This window comes from Dufourea novaeangliae, unplaced genomic scaffold (assembly GCF_001272555.1).
Source record: "Dufourea novaeangliae isolate 0120121106 unplaced genomic scaffold, ASM127255v1 scaffold125, whole genome shotgun sequence".
In the NCBI taxonomy this organism is placed as follows: Eukaryota; Metazoa; Arthropoda; class Insecta; order Hymenoptera; family Halictidae; genus Dufourea; species Dufourea novaeangliae.
The window spans coordinates 4883927-4903063 of record NW_015374020.1 but is presented as its reverse complement, the minus strand read 5'-3'; the positions used below and the strand labels follow the sequence as shown (position 1 = coordinate 4903063).

Genomic DNA, 19137 nt, shown 5'->3' with positions numbered 1-19137 from the left:
TACATATTCTGCCACATTTTACATTGATAAAAGAAAACAACAAAAATTAATTTTAAACGAAAATTCTTTCACTTCATTAATGCTTAATATTGTTTATTTACTACTTGAATTTAACATATATAATGTTAAGGATTTTTTGTGTTATCTATGAAACTATTTAACACGATGAACAATATAAAGCAAAATGTCACTGTTGAACGTTATTGTTTTCAGTTAGAATAAATACATAAAATATTGGCTAGAATTGTCGTCTAACTTTTATTGAGCACAATTATAATTACAATTTCATTAACATGTATAACTTAATGTTGAGGCATTGTAGGTTCTCATATACGGTTATACAGTTCTTGTAAATCATACATAATATGTTTCGTGTGAGTCGAAAAGTATTCCTATTATAAAGACATTTTACGTCCTTCAATAGATATATCCACAGCTCTTCTAGTTCCTTTGATCCTTTTGTTATCTATGTAATTTTTCATATGCCTTTCGAATCTATTCATTTGCTTCTTGGTACTCTGTGAAAATAATAGATTCGTTGTTCTAAAAACTGTTCTAATGATACCTATATGTGGAATAATTATATTTACCCTGCTAATATCGACATCAGACTTCCAATCTGGCCTTACAACATAATCTTTATTAGAAGGTCTAGGAACCCTGGCTCTTCCAACCCAGCCAGGATCACCTGGTCTTAGAGGTCTAAGAATAATGAATTTATTAATATTTCTGTAATGTTGATTAATTTATACGATAACAGACTATTAAATCCATACTTAGCATCTCCTTTCAGAGCTTTATTTATGTCTTGTGATTTTTGAGCAGAACTACCATCCTCGCTTTTCCTTCTTTTTTGAGGTGTTTGTTCTAAGTCCCTTTGCATTCTTTCTTCCTTTGACAATGCTTTGAAGTCGGCCGACAGATTAAATATTGGACGTGCCCATTCATTAATTAATTTACCTGCACGTTCTTTGTTCTCTTTAGTTTCTTTCGGATGTTTGTAAAGATACATTACAGCTTTGCCAATGCCTGATTGTTTTAAGGAAGACTGGTCTATCCTTGGAAACTGAATATAAGTTTACTTACATATATGTACATAACGTTACTGTATGCTATATAAGTATAAATATTATTTGGATACCTACTTCCCACAAAAGCTTTAAAAGACTGTCTCTGATTTTTAAAGAAGGTAAAGATCGATCGGGCATTGGAGCCAACCAATCCGTTAACACTGATAATACATTGTGTTCCAAAAATGCCAATTGAAGATCATGTTTTTTAAGTTGCGATAATACTTTCGGTAACATAGCTATTTTATTAGTAGCAGGTTTATTTTGTTGATTTAATTTTCTGTCTTCTTCTGATGCAGTCCTCATGTCGGATAAAAGTTGCGCTATAATATCATCATTATCATTAATTATATCGATATCTTTTCTTTTTCGTCTTCGTGATTGTTCTTCTTTCTTACGCGCTAACATACGGTCGAAATCCGACAGAGCATCATCCCTGAAAAGTAAAACATTTCTTACTGTAGTTCATTTTCATGAGTGTTTGTTTATGCAATCATTTCTCTGATATTGCTTAAGAATCTCTGGTTATAATGTTAAGTATGCCCTACAGAATTATTACTTACAGATATCTGCTACTCCTGTTAAGCGTACGTTACAAACAATATATATTAGTGTTACAACATATTACTTCGAAGTCTTCATTTAAATGTTTAGAAATTCATTAACTTACATTCCTCCATCTGCGATAATACCATCGTCGGAATCTTCGTTTTCTTGCTGCTCAATAACTGTACCATCTTCGAGTTGTTTATTCTCTTCTTGTTCTTCACGTCCTTCCTCCTGTTCATCTTCATCCTTCTTCTTTTTTGCTGATTCCTCGTCGCCTTCATTTTCGGAGTCCGATAATCCATGCTTTGTTTTTTTGGTTGCCTTAACTCCATCGTCATCTTCTTCGGAATCAGAAAGAACTCTGCTTCTTTTCCTAATACCACCTTCAGAATCCTCGCTGCGACTTCTTGATCTTCTAGACTTCGATAATGAACGAGACCTTGATCTTGATCGCGAAGAGTGTCTGGATCCAGCGAGTGATCCCGATTTCGATTTCGAACGTGATCTTGAACGAGAATGTGTTTTAGAACGCGATCTTGACTTTGATCGCGAACCTGAACGAGATCTCGAGTGGGATTTTGATTTTGAACGGGATCGTGACTTAGAATGCGATCTTGATCTTGATTTCGATCGCGATCCTGAACGCGATCTAGAACGCGACGCTTTTGAACTGGACCGAGATCTGGATCTAGATTTTGATGATCTCGAGGAAGACCGTGATCGAGACCGTGAACTTTTCCTTGACACAGGGGACTGTGATCCTTTGCGTGATCCTGATATCGATCTTGATTTTGATCTTGAAGCTGACTTCCGGGAACCAGATCTGGAACGTGACCTAGATCGTGATCCTTGCCTTGAACCTGATGGTGTCCCCGACTTTGATCGTAACGAAACTTTAGGTTCTGCGGAAGGCGATCGAGACAATGATCCTCTCCGTGACGTTGCAGGTGATTGTTTTCTTGATCCTGATCTGGATCTAGATCGAGATTTTGATTTATGTTTTCCATCTGGGGAATTCGCAGGCGATTTGGAACTTTTTTGGGAACTGGGAGAACCTTTCCTTAAATTATCTATTGATTGGGATTTTGATCGCGAACGGGATCGAGAAACTTTAACACGAGATGGAGATGAAGATGGAGATGGCGTCGGAGACGGAGAACGCGACCTTTTTTTGTCATTTGAAGGAGATCTGGATCTACTATGTGATTTAGGTCGGGGACTTCCTGAACGGGATCGGGATTGAGAACGAGATCGACCTTGTGAAGATCTTTGCGAACCTGATCGAGAACGAGACCTAGCAGGCACTTTTGGAGAACCGGAGGGGGAGCGAGAACGTGACTTAGAACGAATGGATCGGGAAGGAGATCTAGATGGTGGGTTACTTCGTTTAGCTGAAGTCGATCTGGATCTAGATCGTGAATTCTGTCTAGATGCTGGATTCGAACTTTTTCTGGATTCTGCTACTGAAGAACTCCGTGATCTCGATCGTGATTTTGTTGAGCGTACTGAACGCGGTGACTGCGATTCACTTTGTACAATTTTTCCATCTTGTTCTGGAGTAGGAGATTTGGAAGGTGATTTTGAAGTACTTCTCCTACCCGCAGATTTTGAACTGGATCTAGATGACGTTTGATTTTTAACAGAAGAAGGTGACGCCGATCTATTTCTTGTTGGTGTTGGCGAAGGAGATCTAGAGTATGACTTTCTGGAATTAGCATTAGAATGCACTGAAGCTGGTGACCTTGGTTGTGCAGGAGATGATTGGTTTGATCTGAAACGATATAAAAGTTTATAAAGATTATGCTATATTATAAGTAATATTGCTTATTTATTTTAATAAAAATGAATGTTTTTATTAGCTTTCAACCTAGGAGAACAACTGGCAGAGTTTGTCTTCTTTCTTCTAACAATAAAATAATTGTTACAATTATTTCCAAGTATATTATACAAATGGAAACAGTAGTGTTTATGAAAAACAATGTCTTCGTATACAGAAAAGCAAGCATTTAAATATGTACTTATGTATAACATATTATTGTTATATGTACTGTCATTGCACACTAATTTCTGAAGTCCATATTATATGAACTGAAAGAAATTTAAAAGGTATACTCTACCTTCGCGATTCATTGTAATTATATACAAATATACACCTTGTTACTAAAAATTATCACTTATTTTTTCTCTAAGACAACAAAGGTCGATGATCTATTCTTGAAGGCCCGCTAAATTTTTAAATAACCTTTTGTTATTAACAATAGATTAGGATCGACAAACATGCTCGTAGGAAATATATTTACGTTAAACAATATAATATAATAAATGAAGAGTATTCACACGAAACACGCGTGATTGGCCATTTCAGATTTAGCTTGAAACTTTGTCAGGTTAGACGTTTAGAATCAACCAATCGCTATATTTCGTTAATTGAATGAACTTGTATCACAGGCATTTACGACCGTAAATGTATGGCGGTTAAATGTTTTTACGAAAATTGTCGAATACAGTTACTCTTGTAACTTTCAGCGTTTACATAATGTTCTGGTTAATATTTGTGTAAAAGACTTGAATAATAACAAATGCACATTATTATTAAATGAAGAATAATTAATAGAACTATCATGAAATTTGGAAAATGAGTTGTGGGTTTGCTTTCTATTTTGCATATATCCCATGATCAATTCGAAAATGACCGAGCATCACCGAGTTTCGTCGAATGCGCTGAAAGGAGAACATGGCGGCCGTGGCAAAGTTTTCACCATCCGTATGAGATTCGCGTTGTTGAAAATTGTTCGGTTGACGGTTTAAGTAAAGTGCACAGTGAGCCTAGCTGGTGGAGTCACTTCACCGAGATCACCAGTGAAAATATTCGTTGGTGTGGTGGCACGTCGAAACGGCCTGATGCGGGTCGCGTGTAAGTCTCGTAACGCAAATCATGACTTCGATGCTGTCCAGCTTTAACCCGCCTATCGTAAAACGATTATTGGGTTGGAAGAAAGCCGAGGGAGAGGATAAATGGAGTGAAAAAGCTGTGAAAAGTCTGGTGAAAAAATTAAAGAAGTCGACCGGTTTGGAAGAACTTGAGAAAGCTATTACTACGCAAAGTTGCAACACCAAGTGCATCACTATACCAAGGTACGCTCGATTTACCTACACTTTGCGCATGCATAGATATCATGATCTCTCCAACCTATTGTTTTCTCTTTTTGGTGATCCGTTTTAGCATCTACTCCGTGACGTAACGTAACGGGTTTTATCGAGATTTCACGTTCTGCATTCGCCGCTGTCTCTATCCCCTTCGATAAAACTCCATGAAAGAGTAGCATGTATATGTATGTGTGTCGCGTGTATATCGCGTGTATGTTTATAGTGCCTGTTCTTCGTCCTTATTTACCTATCCACGTATTCGTGCGTATAATGTCACGCCGTCTATCCATTTGACGTTTCTCTTTCACTGCATTCTATGGAGAGGAGATGGCTTTCCGTTCTTATTAACGGATCACGGGATCCGGTATCGCGATGATTTCTATTTTCGTATATTTCCTCATAAACGTTTGGCAATTTGTTACATCCATTATTTTGTATCGCGATCGAATCGTTCAATAAAAGAATCACTTGTACCGAAACTTGTTACCTTTCGTATCGTTACATCGGTTCAACCGTAGTATTGTATTTCGCATCTAGAGGATTAACAATTTTATTGAATCGTGTGGAGTAAACGCTTAGGAGTGCTCAACGAAATTTAATTAATAAATGTTCTGTATTTTTGCTCGTTTTAAATCTGTAAATTTATAAATAGAATATCTTTTAAATCGTTCGTAACAACTGATGCAGCGAACGATGGTAGCTCTTGGTGTTCAATAAGTTCTCTGAAAAATATCACCAGTGTTATAAATCATCGGAGTTTTGGTTTTCGATGTTTTCTGAGCACCGTTTATCATACAATTAGATTTCACTTGCCGTCATCAATTTCCTACGTCTACTCGAGTCGGAGCAATAACAATCATTTCGTTTTCAATCAGTCATCAAATCAAACATCAGTCAAGCGGGTGTTTTGGTCGGGTTGTTATACCGTCGTCGATCTTTTATTTTTAATCGCAAATTATTCGGAGGACAATTCGGACCGACGTCAGGTTTCTCGTTGAGATGATCATTTTCTCTCCGACTAGTTCGCGGCAGATTAATGGGCTTAACGTTACGTCAGTATTTTCCTTTTAATGCGACAGTTGTGTGTCGCGATTGCAGCTTGTTATCCCGGCAATTACATAACAATCTTAACGAAAAAATTATCGGGGCTGAGGGATCGAACGATTCTGCAAAATGTGGAGAAATGTTGCAGCCGCGTTTCGGATCGGAATATATTTAATTTAATTTAATTTAATTCATACGGGTGAACACCCATTTTTACAATATGTGATTTAAAACGTTTCGACACACTAATACAATATTCATCAAATGAGGTATAGTGAGATATAACAATTATAAGAATAGAATTCAGATAGATATAAAAATACATTGGTACTCAACCTAATAATGATAATAACTATGCTACCCTATCATAGAAAACACTTTGTAATTCAGACCTAAATTTATTTATGTTAGGCGCGAAAATGTCATATATAACAATTAATGTGTGCATCGTTCATTTTAGTTTCGAAACACCGCGACATGAATGAAACACGTGCGCGTCACGTTCTGCCGGATTCGCACGGCGCGAGACTTGCCGAGAGTCTGGAAGCAGTCACGTATAACATTCGTTTCGATTGTTATAGATTATAGAATATAGATATATGTATGTATGTATGTATACGCGACACTGCCGTGCATCGTCGCTTTCTTTCCAGTTTCCGGTGCGATCTCCTCGAACCGATGTTACTTCTATCATTTCGTCTTATTACGATTTATTCATTAATTCCTGATCTAGCTTTCAATAACTGTCTAGCTGTACTATGACGTTGGGTATATGTATGCACAATGGTTTCATTTCAACAGTTGATTTTCGTTGACATTTCTACGTACACATTTCGACGGTAGCGAAGGAAAAGTGTAATTTCACAATTATATACTACATACACAAGCCCATTAATTGTAGTTTCAATACATTATTATGTTCTAATGTTATCATACAGAAAGCCACATGTTTATCTCTGCCCTTATCACGTTGTTTTTGTTTTATCGGTAAATGAATATCAGTAAATACTAGCTGTACAAAAATGATGGGGATATAGTTAAATACAAAATAATGAACGTACTTATATAAAAGTATCGATTATAACCATTGTTTCGACCGCCTTTTGCATGACCGTCAATGGCGTTTCGCATTGAAACGATCAGTTCAACGTGCATCGTAGAATCTTGGGAAAATCTTCCTTATTCTTCTATTTGCCTGTTTAAATTTAAAGCTGGCATGTTCTATCTTATCTGCAGATTGCATGTCGTAAACTTTGCGCATCGCGTAACGAAATAACGCGAAGGAAAATACTATGCGAACGGAAATGTTTCAGTTCATCCGCAAATTTTGTCGTAAGGCATCAACCCGTAGTAGAGGTTCCCGATCGAAATTTTCGCGAATTTACCTAATATATGTCGCATTGTTTCTGTAGTAAACCCGCGTGTATCGGTGTTGTGTGCGGCAGGGTACGTACCTCGTAACATCTTTATCAATAATAATTCCTAGGAACGTTGTCGCGCGCGTCCAAGGATATTCGCAGGAGAGAGGGAAAAAAGTCTGTCATCGAGAAAGGCAGATCCTTGAGTATATGTACCTCGGAACACGTTCGTTCCGTCTCTAATGTTTCACGATGCGACTCTGAATATTTCCTATCAAGCTTATCTATCGTTCGCGACACCGGTACCATTGGCGTTGGGCTAACGTGATTCGTTTATTTGTTAACGATCACCGTTTCAGTCGATAGATACGCAGGCGATCGTTAATCGGTTCTCGATTTCGAGTCGAATCTTTGCTTTTTTTTCCCGTGATCGCCGATCACGATGCCGAGTTCTTCCGAGAATACGTACTTCGTTACGTCTTCGCGTTGCGTTCGCGGAACACCGATAAGATAGATGGTCGACGGCATCCAGGATCTACCTGAACCATCCTCAACTTTCCTACGAAAAGAATTTCCATGGTGTTGGACTGCTCGAGTTTCAGGTATACATTATTTATATCCTTATGGATCGCTCCGGTTCTTACAACTGGTCCAATCGTCCACAGAAGCCACGTTAGCGAAATAAACCGCGTTACTATCGATTTGCTTGGCGAGATATTCCCGAACGGTAACCGAGGCTAATTGACGTTCACGTAACAGAATCGACGCAGCAACGAGTATTTACATAGATATAGACGGGCAACGAAAGAGAATCGTGATTTATGAAAGGTGGAAGTTACTTAACCGTCGTTGTTAGTTTTGTGCGAACGTTCTGCTTTTTCGTTTGTTCGCCGAAAAAGTCGAACGGACGAAAAAACGAAATTCTACGCTGCGTTAAACCGAGCACGTAACGATACATCATTTTCTGTAATTATTTTCGTTATAGTAGGCGACACTGAATGGATTCGAAATCGAAGTGGAAAGTATTGTTTATCGTGTTAGGTTCGTTCATTTTTCTTCTCGTTATAGTAGGCGACACTGAATGGATTCGAAATCGAAGTGGAAAGTATTGTTTATCGTGTTAGTTTCGTTGATTTTTCTTCAGCCTTCCAGTTATCTTTAGTGTATCTGGCAACGAAGGTCGAAGGTAGCCGCAGTGTATTTTTCGTAGTTTCCACCGTAATCATGGAGAAACGATTTCCAAGAAAGATCGTACATCGGGCAAAATGTTCTCCAAACATCGACGACGATCTCATTCGGTCTGGTAGCTTTAAAATTATTCGGCGCAAGGTCTTTTTGGGGGGGGGAAAGAAATGTGAGAGTAAACGGTGCAAGGCGACGAGATATTTTCTATGGGAATAGCCGATTAAATTCGATTAAATCGCGGTTTTCGTTTGATGCATACGCGGAAAGAATTTCACCGTTGACGCGACTTTCCGTCCTCGAGCAGCCAATGCTGTGTCAGCCGAATGACTAAGTTGCAGGAGAAACTAGACCGCGGATCACTCCATTACTTTATTTTCTTCAGACTATTTATCACGCGAATTTATCCTACATGCCGGATAATTTTCAATTATCGATAAACGTAAGTACATCGATGTACTCGTGACGCGATATGTTTGCATTGGGACCATTCGATCTAGATGTTCATTTCAGGGGGATTCTTGTCGTTTAATATTACGAGTGATGTTAATGAACTATTGAAACGTTCAATTGATTCTCTTATTGATACCCGCGTTTTATATCGTCCGATTCTGACCACGCAATCGGTGCTCGTCACACACAAATCCGTGAATATCGAATTGCAGTGTTGTGCGATTCTGATCGAGGGTCACGCGTATACGTGACAGAAAGACCCAGGTAAAATGGAGAGGAGGAAATGGAGGGCACAGGAGGGAAAATCGCTCGAGTGGAACGACAGAAAGGAAAAGGTCGGAGGCTGCCGTGGCACGAAAACATCGAACGGAGGATCGCGAATCGATTGACTGAGATCGTTGGAAATTCTGAAAGTGGAGGATTTGTGGAATCGACGGAAATTGTGAGGGTTTCTCGGATGATCCTGTCGAGGATCATCGGTCACTCGATCGTTGCGTAGCTGGACGCGGTTAATCGATATCGTGTACTACTTTGTGCGATCGTTTCTGCGGCTAGATCCTCGGACAGAACGATCCACTCGACTAAGTCAAGCGAAAATATCAGTTTGGAGTGAAACGTGCTAATGTTGGAACGTACCGCTGAGGGAACGAGTATTCGAATTTCGATGGACCATCCTGCATCGTTACCTATCGTTCAATTATTTCCCATCGGAGAACGAAGGAAACGCTGAAGATGCACGTGCATACGTTTGTCGATTCCTTTTTGCCATTAGGCGCCAGCACTTCCGGCGTGGCAGACGCGAGCGCAGAAGTCGGTGGAGCAAAAGAGATGAAGGGATGTCGAGATCAAGCTTAGTTTAAACCGGTAGGTTTACGACAACCGTTGAATTCGCTCGGCATCGTATCGGTTTGTTTGGCCGAACGTAAACTTCAACGTTTCGTCGACGGTATCGACGGTATGGTCGGTGACGATAGACACAGTCGTCGGAAGACGACAGGGCTTCAGCGGTCGCGTTTCCGGTTCCATGAATAATGTTGTAACGCAGTTAGATCTCGCGCGGGGCAAGTTTTCGCCGGATCGTGTTGGGGCATGTGAAAGATTGCGCGTGAAGTAACTGCGATTCTGGTTCGAACGATGGAAGAACAGTAGACGGTAATCGGTTCGCATTGTTTACACAAAAGGCCTAGTCCCGGCGGTGTCGGCGACAACGGTGTCCAAGGAGTACGCGGTAAAGGTCTGCCGCACGTGATCTACTGTCGACTTTGGCGCTGGCCGGACTTACAGTCGCATCACGAGCTAAGGGCGATCGAGCACTGCGAGTACGCGTTCACGCAGAAGCGGGACGAAGTCTGTGTAAATCCATATCATTATCAACGTATACAACCACCAGGTAGGTGACTCGTTCGTTTCGCCGAACATTTATCCTCGCGATCTATCAATATAAATTGGAATATACGGGCTGTCGCTCGCCGATTATACGTTTATCCGTAGTACACCGCGCGGTTGTTTTCAACTGACTTGATCAGTCGGTGGAAATGTTACGCTCATTAGCAAACCGATCGAACGATCGCGCGACTACTGACATACGAAATTTTGCAGTTTTGCCGGCGATTCTCGTGCCGCGACATAACCTGGCTGGGGACGAACCTGTTCTCTACAACACCTCACTCGAGGAGCTCAGCGTCAGCGTACCGGAGAACACGAACTTTCACGCGACGTTGAATCATCAGCATCACAATCAACAGAGTATACCGCAATCTCCACAGCAACAGCAGCAACAACAACAACAACAGCAACAGCAGCCGAATAATCCGTATCAAGGAATGCAGGTTAACGACCCGTCCGATTTCTTTTTTCTTACTCGCATATCACGTGCCGAAACACCTATACGAGGTTTAGCCAGACAAATGATTTTTGTTTCTTTTCCAGAGCATACAAGCTACCAGTCCAGCGAGTGTGGGGAGCCTAGGAAGCGTACAGGGTTCACCGCATCCGGCGCCTGGATCTATGGATCCTCCCGCGGACACACCCCCTCCGGGCTACATAAGCGAGGATGGCGACAACATGGATCACAACGACAATATGTCTTTGTCGCGTTTGTCACCTAGCCCCGTCGACGCGCAACCGGTGATGTATTGCGAGCCTGCCTTCTGGTGAGTTTCAAATCCGTTCATGGACTGTGCCAATTTTTTTCGTTATTATATATATATATATATACGATTAACGGTCGATAATAAGGATCGTAGTCTCAAGCTTCATTGAAAATATCGTATCGTTTTGTTCGTTTTGGTTCGCAAGGTGTTCGATTAGTTATTACGAACTAAACACAAGAGTGGGCGAAACCTTCCACGCATCGCAACCGAGCATCACAGTCGACGGATTTACCGATCCCAGTAATTCGGAACGCTTCTGTTTGGGATTGTTGTCAAACGTTAATCGCAACACCGTAGTCGAACAGACCAGACGACACATCGGCAAAGGAGCTAGACTTTACTACATCGGCGGTGAGGTGTTCGCGGAGTGTCTATCCGATTCGAGCATATTCGTTCAAAGTCCCAACTGCAATCAACGCTATGGCTGGCATCCAGCTACCGTTTGCAAAATACCACCCGGTAAGTGCTTCTTTCGTGAAACGAAAATTACTTTCACATGATAATCGAAGTCGATCGGTTTATTTGTTAACGATTCGTTCGTTACGCATTATTCACAGTAGTACCGTGTTGCTTTTGTTCCATGACGCAGGCTGCAATTTGAAGATTTTCAATAACCAGGAATTCGCGGCGTTGTTGTCACAGTCGGTTTCACAAGGTTTCGAAGCGGTCTACCAGTTGACTCGCATGTGCACCATCAGAATGAGCTTCGTGAAAGGCTGGGGAGCGGCATATCGACGACAAACCGTGACATCGACCCCCTGTTGGATCGAGCTGCACTTAAACGGTCCGTTGCAATGGCTGGATAGGGTGCTCACGCAAATGGGTTCGCCACGTTTACCCTGTTCCTCGATGTCATAAACTCAAATACTTGTCACCTTCGAGGATACAGGGACAAATAGAACGATTATAGTAAAAAAACGATTCACGTACTATTGTCATCGTCAGCGACATCATTCAGTGTTATCGTTGATTGATTTTAGTTATTGCGAATTACATCGCTTTCATTCGAATTCTCCGCAGTCATGCATGTTATAACCCGATATGCAAGAAAAGAAGGATACGATCGTTTCTTCCTGCAAAGGACTTATTTCTGCGTCGATGATGCGCGAGACTTGAAGTCAATTTTGCGTTAAAAATACCAGGAAAACCGTACGAGTGTCTACTTGCTCGACCGAAGAAGCAACCGAGTGCTCAAATCCACGGATACTTCGCGGATGTTTCCTACGTTTCGGGAGAAAGAATGGTATGTAAATAACGAGTAATGGAAAAATGCGTTAACAGAGACTGAGTAACTTGAGTAGCAGACACGGAAAATATGTTCATCGACGAAACTGCTAGACAATGTTAACACATTTGTGGCACTTCCGTGAGGTTAGTGCTAACGGTTCAGGGTTATCAATTCGATTCTACGTGAATCGAGGAGTTGGAATATGCAAATGCTCTCAGCCTTTGCATATTTTTATCGCTTGTTAAATCAATGCACTCCAGTCCTATAGTATACGTCAAATCTTACAAGGTAATACATCATATTATGTATATACACACTTAGTAGTCTGCCGAGGAGAATTTTTATGCGATGAACAAACTGCCACTGACTTGTTCGGAATTTTCTTCAATGTTTTTCCTACGAATAAAGAAGCCGGAAGTAATGATACAAAGTTCACGTCTCATGTACGATAACAATAAGTATGGATTACAATGATCAATGCATTTTGTTAACGATTGCACTCTGGAATGCATCAGTAACGTTCAAATCACCTTACGAATGATCGTATCGAATGTGCATACGCGTGTCTCCGTCTACTTCAAAGTTGTTGGAACGGTGAAACTTCTCGATCGAAAAGTTATAAATGTTGCTACGTACTAAGGTGTCTTATCCCGAATAACGGATATTCTTATCAAGAGTAAGCGGTATATTTCTTGACATTGGTACAAGTACTAAGCGCACGAAATCTGTGGTAGACAGTAATACCTTGCGGAATATCGCGGAAGAGAAATCGATGAAAACGCGAGAAACTATATACGTATATCTATTGCGTGTCTAAAAATGTATGCAACGCATAGTAAACATTACGATGTACATATTTCGATGTTAGTGTTAACATAGCGACACGATTGTTAGTCGAAAATCGTTGGAGAAATGTTTGGCGTGTTGTATAGAATGGTGAACGTACTTTGATGTCGAGAGTATATGTTTAGCGCGTAATGAACAAAATTGTCTCGCGAAACTTTCTGCAGAAATTATTTGGAGAAGAGTACGGTATAACGCAGAGAGTTTCTGAGCGATTCTAAGATAAGACAAGATATACGAGAAATCTGTAAAAATACGGAAATTTTATTACGGGTAGAAGGCGAAGTGAAGTTATGGTGTCTGGCCTTGAATATGAGATGATTTTACACGCATTGAGCGTAATTAATTCTATAACGATTTAAATTTATTTACGAATTGTTTGAGAATCGAGCGCAATGGAAGTTTCGATTTTATTGGAGATTTTATCAAACGTATTTCATATTCGAGACAAACCGAAAAAGAAGAAGAGAATACAATTTTTAGAAAACTCGAAACGTCTTTCACGTAGAACCTATGAAAACGAAATAACAAAGTTACGTGTTTTATTATATTATGTAATATATGATAGTACCAAGGTACGGAACAATCTTTGCACCAAGTGCATGGATTCAGTTATCTTTTTCCTTTTTTTCTTTTTTTAATGAATAAAATTTTAAAGATAACATATGCGACTTCTATGGAGTTTTTACGTACGATGGGGGCCAATCGCACGCACAGAATGCGAGATTCGATCTCGACGAAAACGTCAAACGTTTCAGAGAACCGGTTCCTCTTTACATGTACAAAAAAAGTATATATATATATATGTATTACAAATGTGCATACATATATATTATATATTTTTTGTCAATATCGTATGCACGTTTCATTTTTACGCTGTTTGTAATTAGTTCTTTTTTAAATGTTAAAGATTTGCAAGTGAAACGATACGCATCGCTGAGCGCGAGCTAATTTAACTGGATAACGTACATGGAATCATGTGAATTAGGCAAGGTAATGTAAAACAATCGAGCGGTTTCGTTAAATAATTAAAGCCTAAGGTAACGCAGAGTCGTCATTAGTTATTGCGAAAACAAGATCTATTTTCTTATTATCGTCATCATCTTTTCGACAAGGGAAGATTCACTAATTGATTCATTCATTGGCCGATTATAGGTAACATCTGTTATCTTTCAATGTATTTTCTACAAATGCGATACAGTTGATCGTAATTTATTGTTTTCTTTTATACGATAGATATGAACGTATAATATACATTTTTTTACGCAGTACAATCAAGAAATAAAAAATGATATTACCACGTACATACATACCGAACCGTAACGATGACAATTCGTAAACTTGCCAGTCGACCGACTTCCGCCGAACCGACATTATGTTCGAATATTCGATTGTACGTCATGTTACGTGTTGCCTAATATCTATGAGAGAATGTTAAAGGGAGGACAAGCTCGGACAGTAGGTAGCGATGAAAGTGTGTACTAGACGAACTACGAGACTGAAAGGAACAATGTCGATATTTTATTGACGTTTTGATAGTTTAATCGTGTAACGTAGGAGCGCGTTGGTCTTTCACGAGGATATTTCTTTTCTGTTTTCAGAAAATAGACATTCTCAGTATTTCGTGTGCTAGGAGCGCCTCAAGCGTGGAAATCGAAAGAATCCGGATATACAACTCGCGAAAGGCGAACGCGACATCGTCGGGCAGCTCGAATAATCACATAGTAGTATGATCGACAAAAATTACAATATATTCCCTTCATTGAGTACCCGGATCTGCGACTTTTTTTTCCAAACCCTTTGTGCAATCTTTAACAGATTCAAAAGCACGTCGAACATACTGTTTGCTTGTTGAACGGTCGCCAATCACTTGCCTCCCTGTCAGACTGCCACTAATTAAGCAAACACGAACAGGGTGGAACCGAAGAAATAACGAACAGAACTTTCGGTTTATTGATTTTACTTACATTTTAGATAAAAAAAATTTGAATAATAGCGGTGACTCGTTGCGTAGTATCCTCTTTAACTTTTACTTTGTTCGTTTTACGTTACCATAAGATTAAACACAGACTCTCCATTCGCGTTGGCGAAAGAACAAACAGCTCTATCTGGAAAACGCGTTTTGTTTGCCAAAGTATTTTTTAAGTGTAGCATTTGCCAAAGTTTCTCCTAAGTACAAGAATATATTGATTATATAGCTGCGATAGGCAATCTGAACGCGAAGCGGACATTACTTCGTAAAATTTTCAGCGGTGTTGCTTCTTTCGGATAAATGTTACCATTGTTGATTGTATTGTATCGTTAATACTGTCGTTATGTTACTTCTTCTTTTTTTTAGATATGTTTTAGCATTCTAAACTTGTCGAATCGAGCGGTCCGACGATTATGAACTTTTTACTTCTATAGCTACTTATACATCTATATTTATTACTTGTGTGCGAATGCCGTAATGCACACGAAGGGAAGGATCGACTAATGAATAACTTTTAGAATTCCAATATTTTTTTACAAACAAGAGGAACGTGAAATTCAGTTGCGTAAAGTGCATTCGACTACGGTTGAATCTTGTCGATATTTCCTTGGTGTGGATGAGATCTTTTCTGAGAATACGAGTAGAAATCGAGAACTTGATGGAATGAGTGTGGGAAAATATGGACAAGAAGTTACGACAAGATATATCTAGTGTGAGACTACATAATAATTACAAATAAATATAAACGTTAAGTCCAATAAAAATGATTCTGCCGCTTTTTGTCGCTTGGTCGTTGTAGAAGTGACGTGTTTACAGTTACCACGAATGATATCACTACTCGAACGTATTTGTAACATACATTTTATTACAAATTTGCGAGTTTCTATGTGAGAAAGATAGAAATAAACAGCACTAATTCTACTTGGGTTACACATATCTAGAGTGCAACAGGGTCGTAGGAAGGGTTTCGGGTAAAAATAAAAGAACTGAAAAATTTATATTAGTTTCCTTGTGGAAAAAAATTTGTTCGACTACGATAAAAATGGATACAATCTATGCGAGAATACAGCGTTGCGTTTATATGCTTTCTTGACCATATCTCGTAACACAGTCTAGCAGCACTGTCAAGAGGATCTTGACGGATCGGTCTCGCGTTTAAACGACAAAATTCTTAAAATGAATTTGTACAAATTAACGGTCGTCGAAGATCCTCGAATCACTTCCATCCTTTCCACAGATTCGGCAGTAAAATCTTCCTTGGATGGAAATACTCTTTGGGGAGAATTTCTATTATCGGAAGACGAAAAATTCTTCTCAAAAAGTGCAAACCTATGGATGGATATGCATTGTCTATGCAGAACTGTGTTTCCACATATTCGGCATGCTTCGCGTTAATTCGAGTATCCTCTTCCGCCAAGGATCTTAGCTCACAAACGGTGAGTCTTTTCGCCACGTGCTGAATTCCATGTAATCGAAGCACGAAGATACAATCAATGACATTCTTGATTACAAAAACCTCAGTGTTCGAGGACGCGTTTAGTTACAACTACATTGACTACAAACACGAGCACCTTATTTTGTGTAAATAAGTAAACGATACAATAATCGTGATTTCAGATTACAAGATAGAACGAAGGGAGTGTTAGGAATAGTGCTGCTACGAGGATGTTGGATTTCCGTTGCGAGTGTGTTCCATTAAATATTCGACTCGGATGAACCATTTTTAACGGTTTTCTTCTGTTCGTCCGGACATTGAATTGTTGTTGCTTATTTAAATAGAGGCTGTTACAAACGGCCCTGGTGTTTCGAGGACAACATTTTTTTCACGGAGAACATGCTCATCGATAGTCCGACGGTAGCGAGGATAAACGCTGATTTGGTAACGTTGCGTTCGGCTACGTTTCTACGAAGTGTGGATGACACTGCTCCCTGCAACAAGTTCAACTGATTATGGATCGATGCTACAGCCAATGAGGTCTTACAGAAATTGCGCAAGACTGAAACAAATTCTACAAATTGCCAACAACATATAGGCGCGTCTTGCACGAATTCAGGCGCCACTCGGTGCCGCGTGTATATAGGTATGTACTATTACGTAATGCTTTTCTGATCAGGAATGTATCAGTTATACCTGATGAATCGATAACCTGAGAGCATACAGAGTGGCAGGAGTTAGATACATCTCTACACCAGGGCTTTGGCTTCGTACTCTGAAAAGAAAAAGATTAGAAATAATGTTTTTCTTACATAAATAATGGTTGGAATTAACAGATGAAGGACAGGTAAAATTGGAATAAATCCAGGACGGACGATTGTCATAAACAATTGGGGTATCGGCTGCTTAGTGAATTACATATACGGGATGATAAATCCCCGTCACGCCAGACTCTATTTAGTGTATTGTTATCGCGCGGTAACATTTTGGAACAAGTGCTTAATAAAAATGGATTCACAGTGTGAATACCATTGAACTGTCCGATAGGGAACGATAGATTGCACGACTCGATTGAGCAACCAAATACTTTCAACACTAGAAGATCAAGTATATGCGTAGATTGATTTTTCTTCGTTCCTCTGTGAATTGCGACGACAATTGTAATTCGAGGTTACGAAAGAAGCGTAACTCATGCATGATTTTCTCGTCAGGCTATCGTCTATTATTTACTTTTAATCTCGACAAAATATTGCCGGTAATTTCATTACTTAAGTTGAAATAGTGAATTTAATAATATGAAATAAAAGAGGTACCGATAAGTAAACAAACCACTGCCCAAGGTTTTAATAAACTCTGTTGTATCCGATACAACATTCTATGTATATTATGTCTTTATGTAACGATGCACGCTGTATTGAGACAGTGGCGTATACGCATAAGAGAATTTGGTTTCATTCCAGTGTCAAGAGTGCATCTCGTATTTCAAATATATTACTTCAAGGGTTCAACGTATGGCTACCATGTGAAACTAGAGAAACCCATGACTTGTATACGATGCCCATATGTAGGGCTTATCGCGACACGATCGATTATAAGTTATAAGCACTAACCTTTCCCCAGTCGCGACGAACGGGTTAAAAAAAAGCAATATTACACCTGAAAAAGGGTACAAGTCCAAACGTTATCGAACGGAACGTTACAACCCTTGTGCGATTGCATTTTTAATCGTTTCTATCGTTACAATTGTGATCGCATATAAGCACCGCGTCAAATGCATAAAAATAGAGAAACGTATTTTATAATGTCGGGCTCACTTTCAATTTGACCATGTTACATGTCGTGCAAACTTTCGTTTCGGTTAAAAAGATACAAATAAGAAGTTCCTGTATCCTATAAAAGGATGTACAGTATGGTTAAGTTAACCTAAAATGTAAATTAACTTATATTCGTGTCTGAAATGTTCCACATTGTTCCAACACAGAAAAATTTATAGAACAAAAAATGATTCTCTATCACAGATTGCGGAAAATGGTCATATCGTAATTAAATGAAATTTAATAATTCACGAATGTCTTTTTATTCGTCGTTACTTTATATATAAACATTAAGAATTAAAAGACAATGTATTGCTGTTCAATGTAGTCTCTTACGTAACAGCAACACTGTTGATACATTTTATGAGACAAAAGTATTTAAACGACAGTCAATTTAACACAAAATGTGATTTGGAGCAATAGACATACCGTTGTGTGCGAAACTTGCCGATGAAAGAGACAATTACTAAAGGCGCACGTTCCTTCGTCTTCGGTTGTTTTCTCACCACTGTTCGATTCTTCGTTCTTGGATAATTTTTCGACCGTACTACGCCATCTTACGATGGCTGCAGTGCATACACTGCACACTGCACTGCTTACCATCCGATCCAGGTTTGTTTTTTGTACTCATATGCATAGAAATAATTTCTATGTCTATGAGCAAAACCAAGACTTCATATTGTATTCGTATCTTTACTGCTTATACCTTTTTAATTCACTTATTTGTGAAATCTACGCATCGAATTTATTGAACACTCATCGCCTCAAATGTAACAAGCTCCAACCAATTTTAAAATCTATACTTTTAACCTTTTCGTAAATATCTTAAAATATGATTGTTTATTGATTACCATGGATCCTTTATAACGGTGTGAAGATCGTATAGAAG

The 19137-nt window shown here is 39.3% G+C and overlaps 2 protein-coding genes across 2 annotated transcripts; one reads left to right on the top strand and one right to left on the bottom strand.

Annotated features, from left to right (window-relative positions):
* Positions 1-239: 239 nt before the first annotated feature.
* LOC107188959 (IWS1-like protein) lies at positions 240-3979 on the bottom strand. Its single transcript, XM_015577363.1, has 6 exons — positions 3957-3979; positions 1741-3390; positions 1146-1506; positions 777-1066; positions 591-702; positions 240-518 (listed from the first exon to the last, which is right to left on the bottom strand). Exons 1-6 carry the CDS (start codon positions 3977-3979, stop codon positions 396-398), a joined length of 2559 nt encoding a protein of 852 aa, XP_015432849.1. The 3' UTR covers positions 240-395.
* A 391-nt stretch (positions 3980-4370) lies between these two features.
* LOC107189109 (mothers against decapentaplegic homolog 3) lies at positions 4371-11814 on the top strand. The gene is made up of 6 exons (XM_015577571.1): positions 4371-4754; positions 9985-10193; positions 10403-10632; positions 10733-10956; positions 11102-11415; positions 11546-11814. Exons 1-6 carry the CDS (start codon positions 4555-4557, stop codon positions 11812-11814), a joined length of 1446 nt encoding a protein of 481 aa, XP_015433057.1. The 5' UTR covers positions 4371-4554.
* Positions 11815-19137: the final 7323 nt, after the last annotated feature.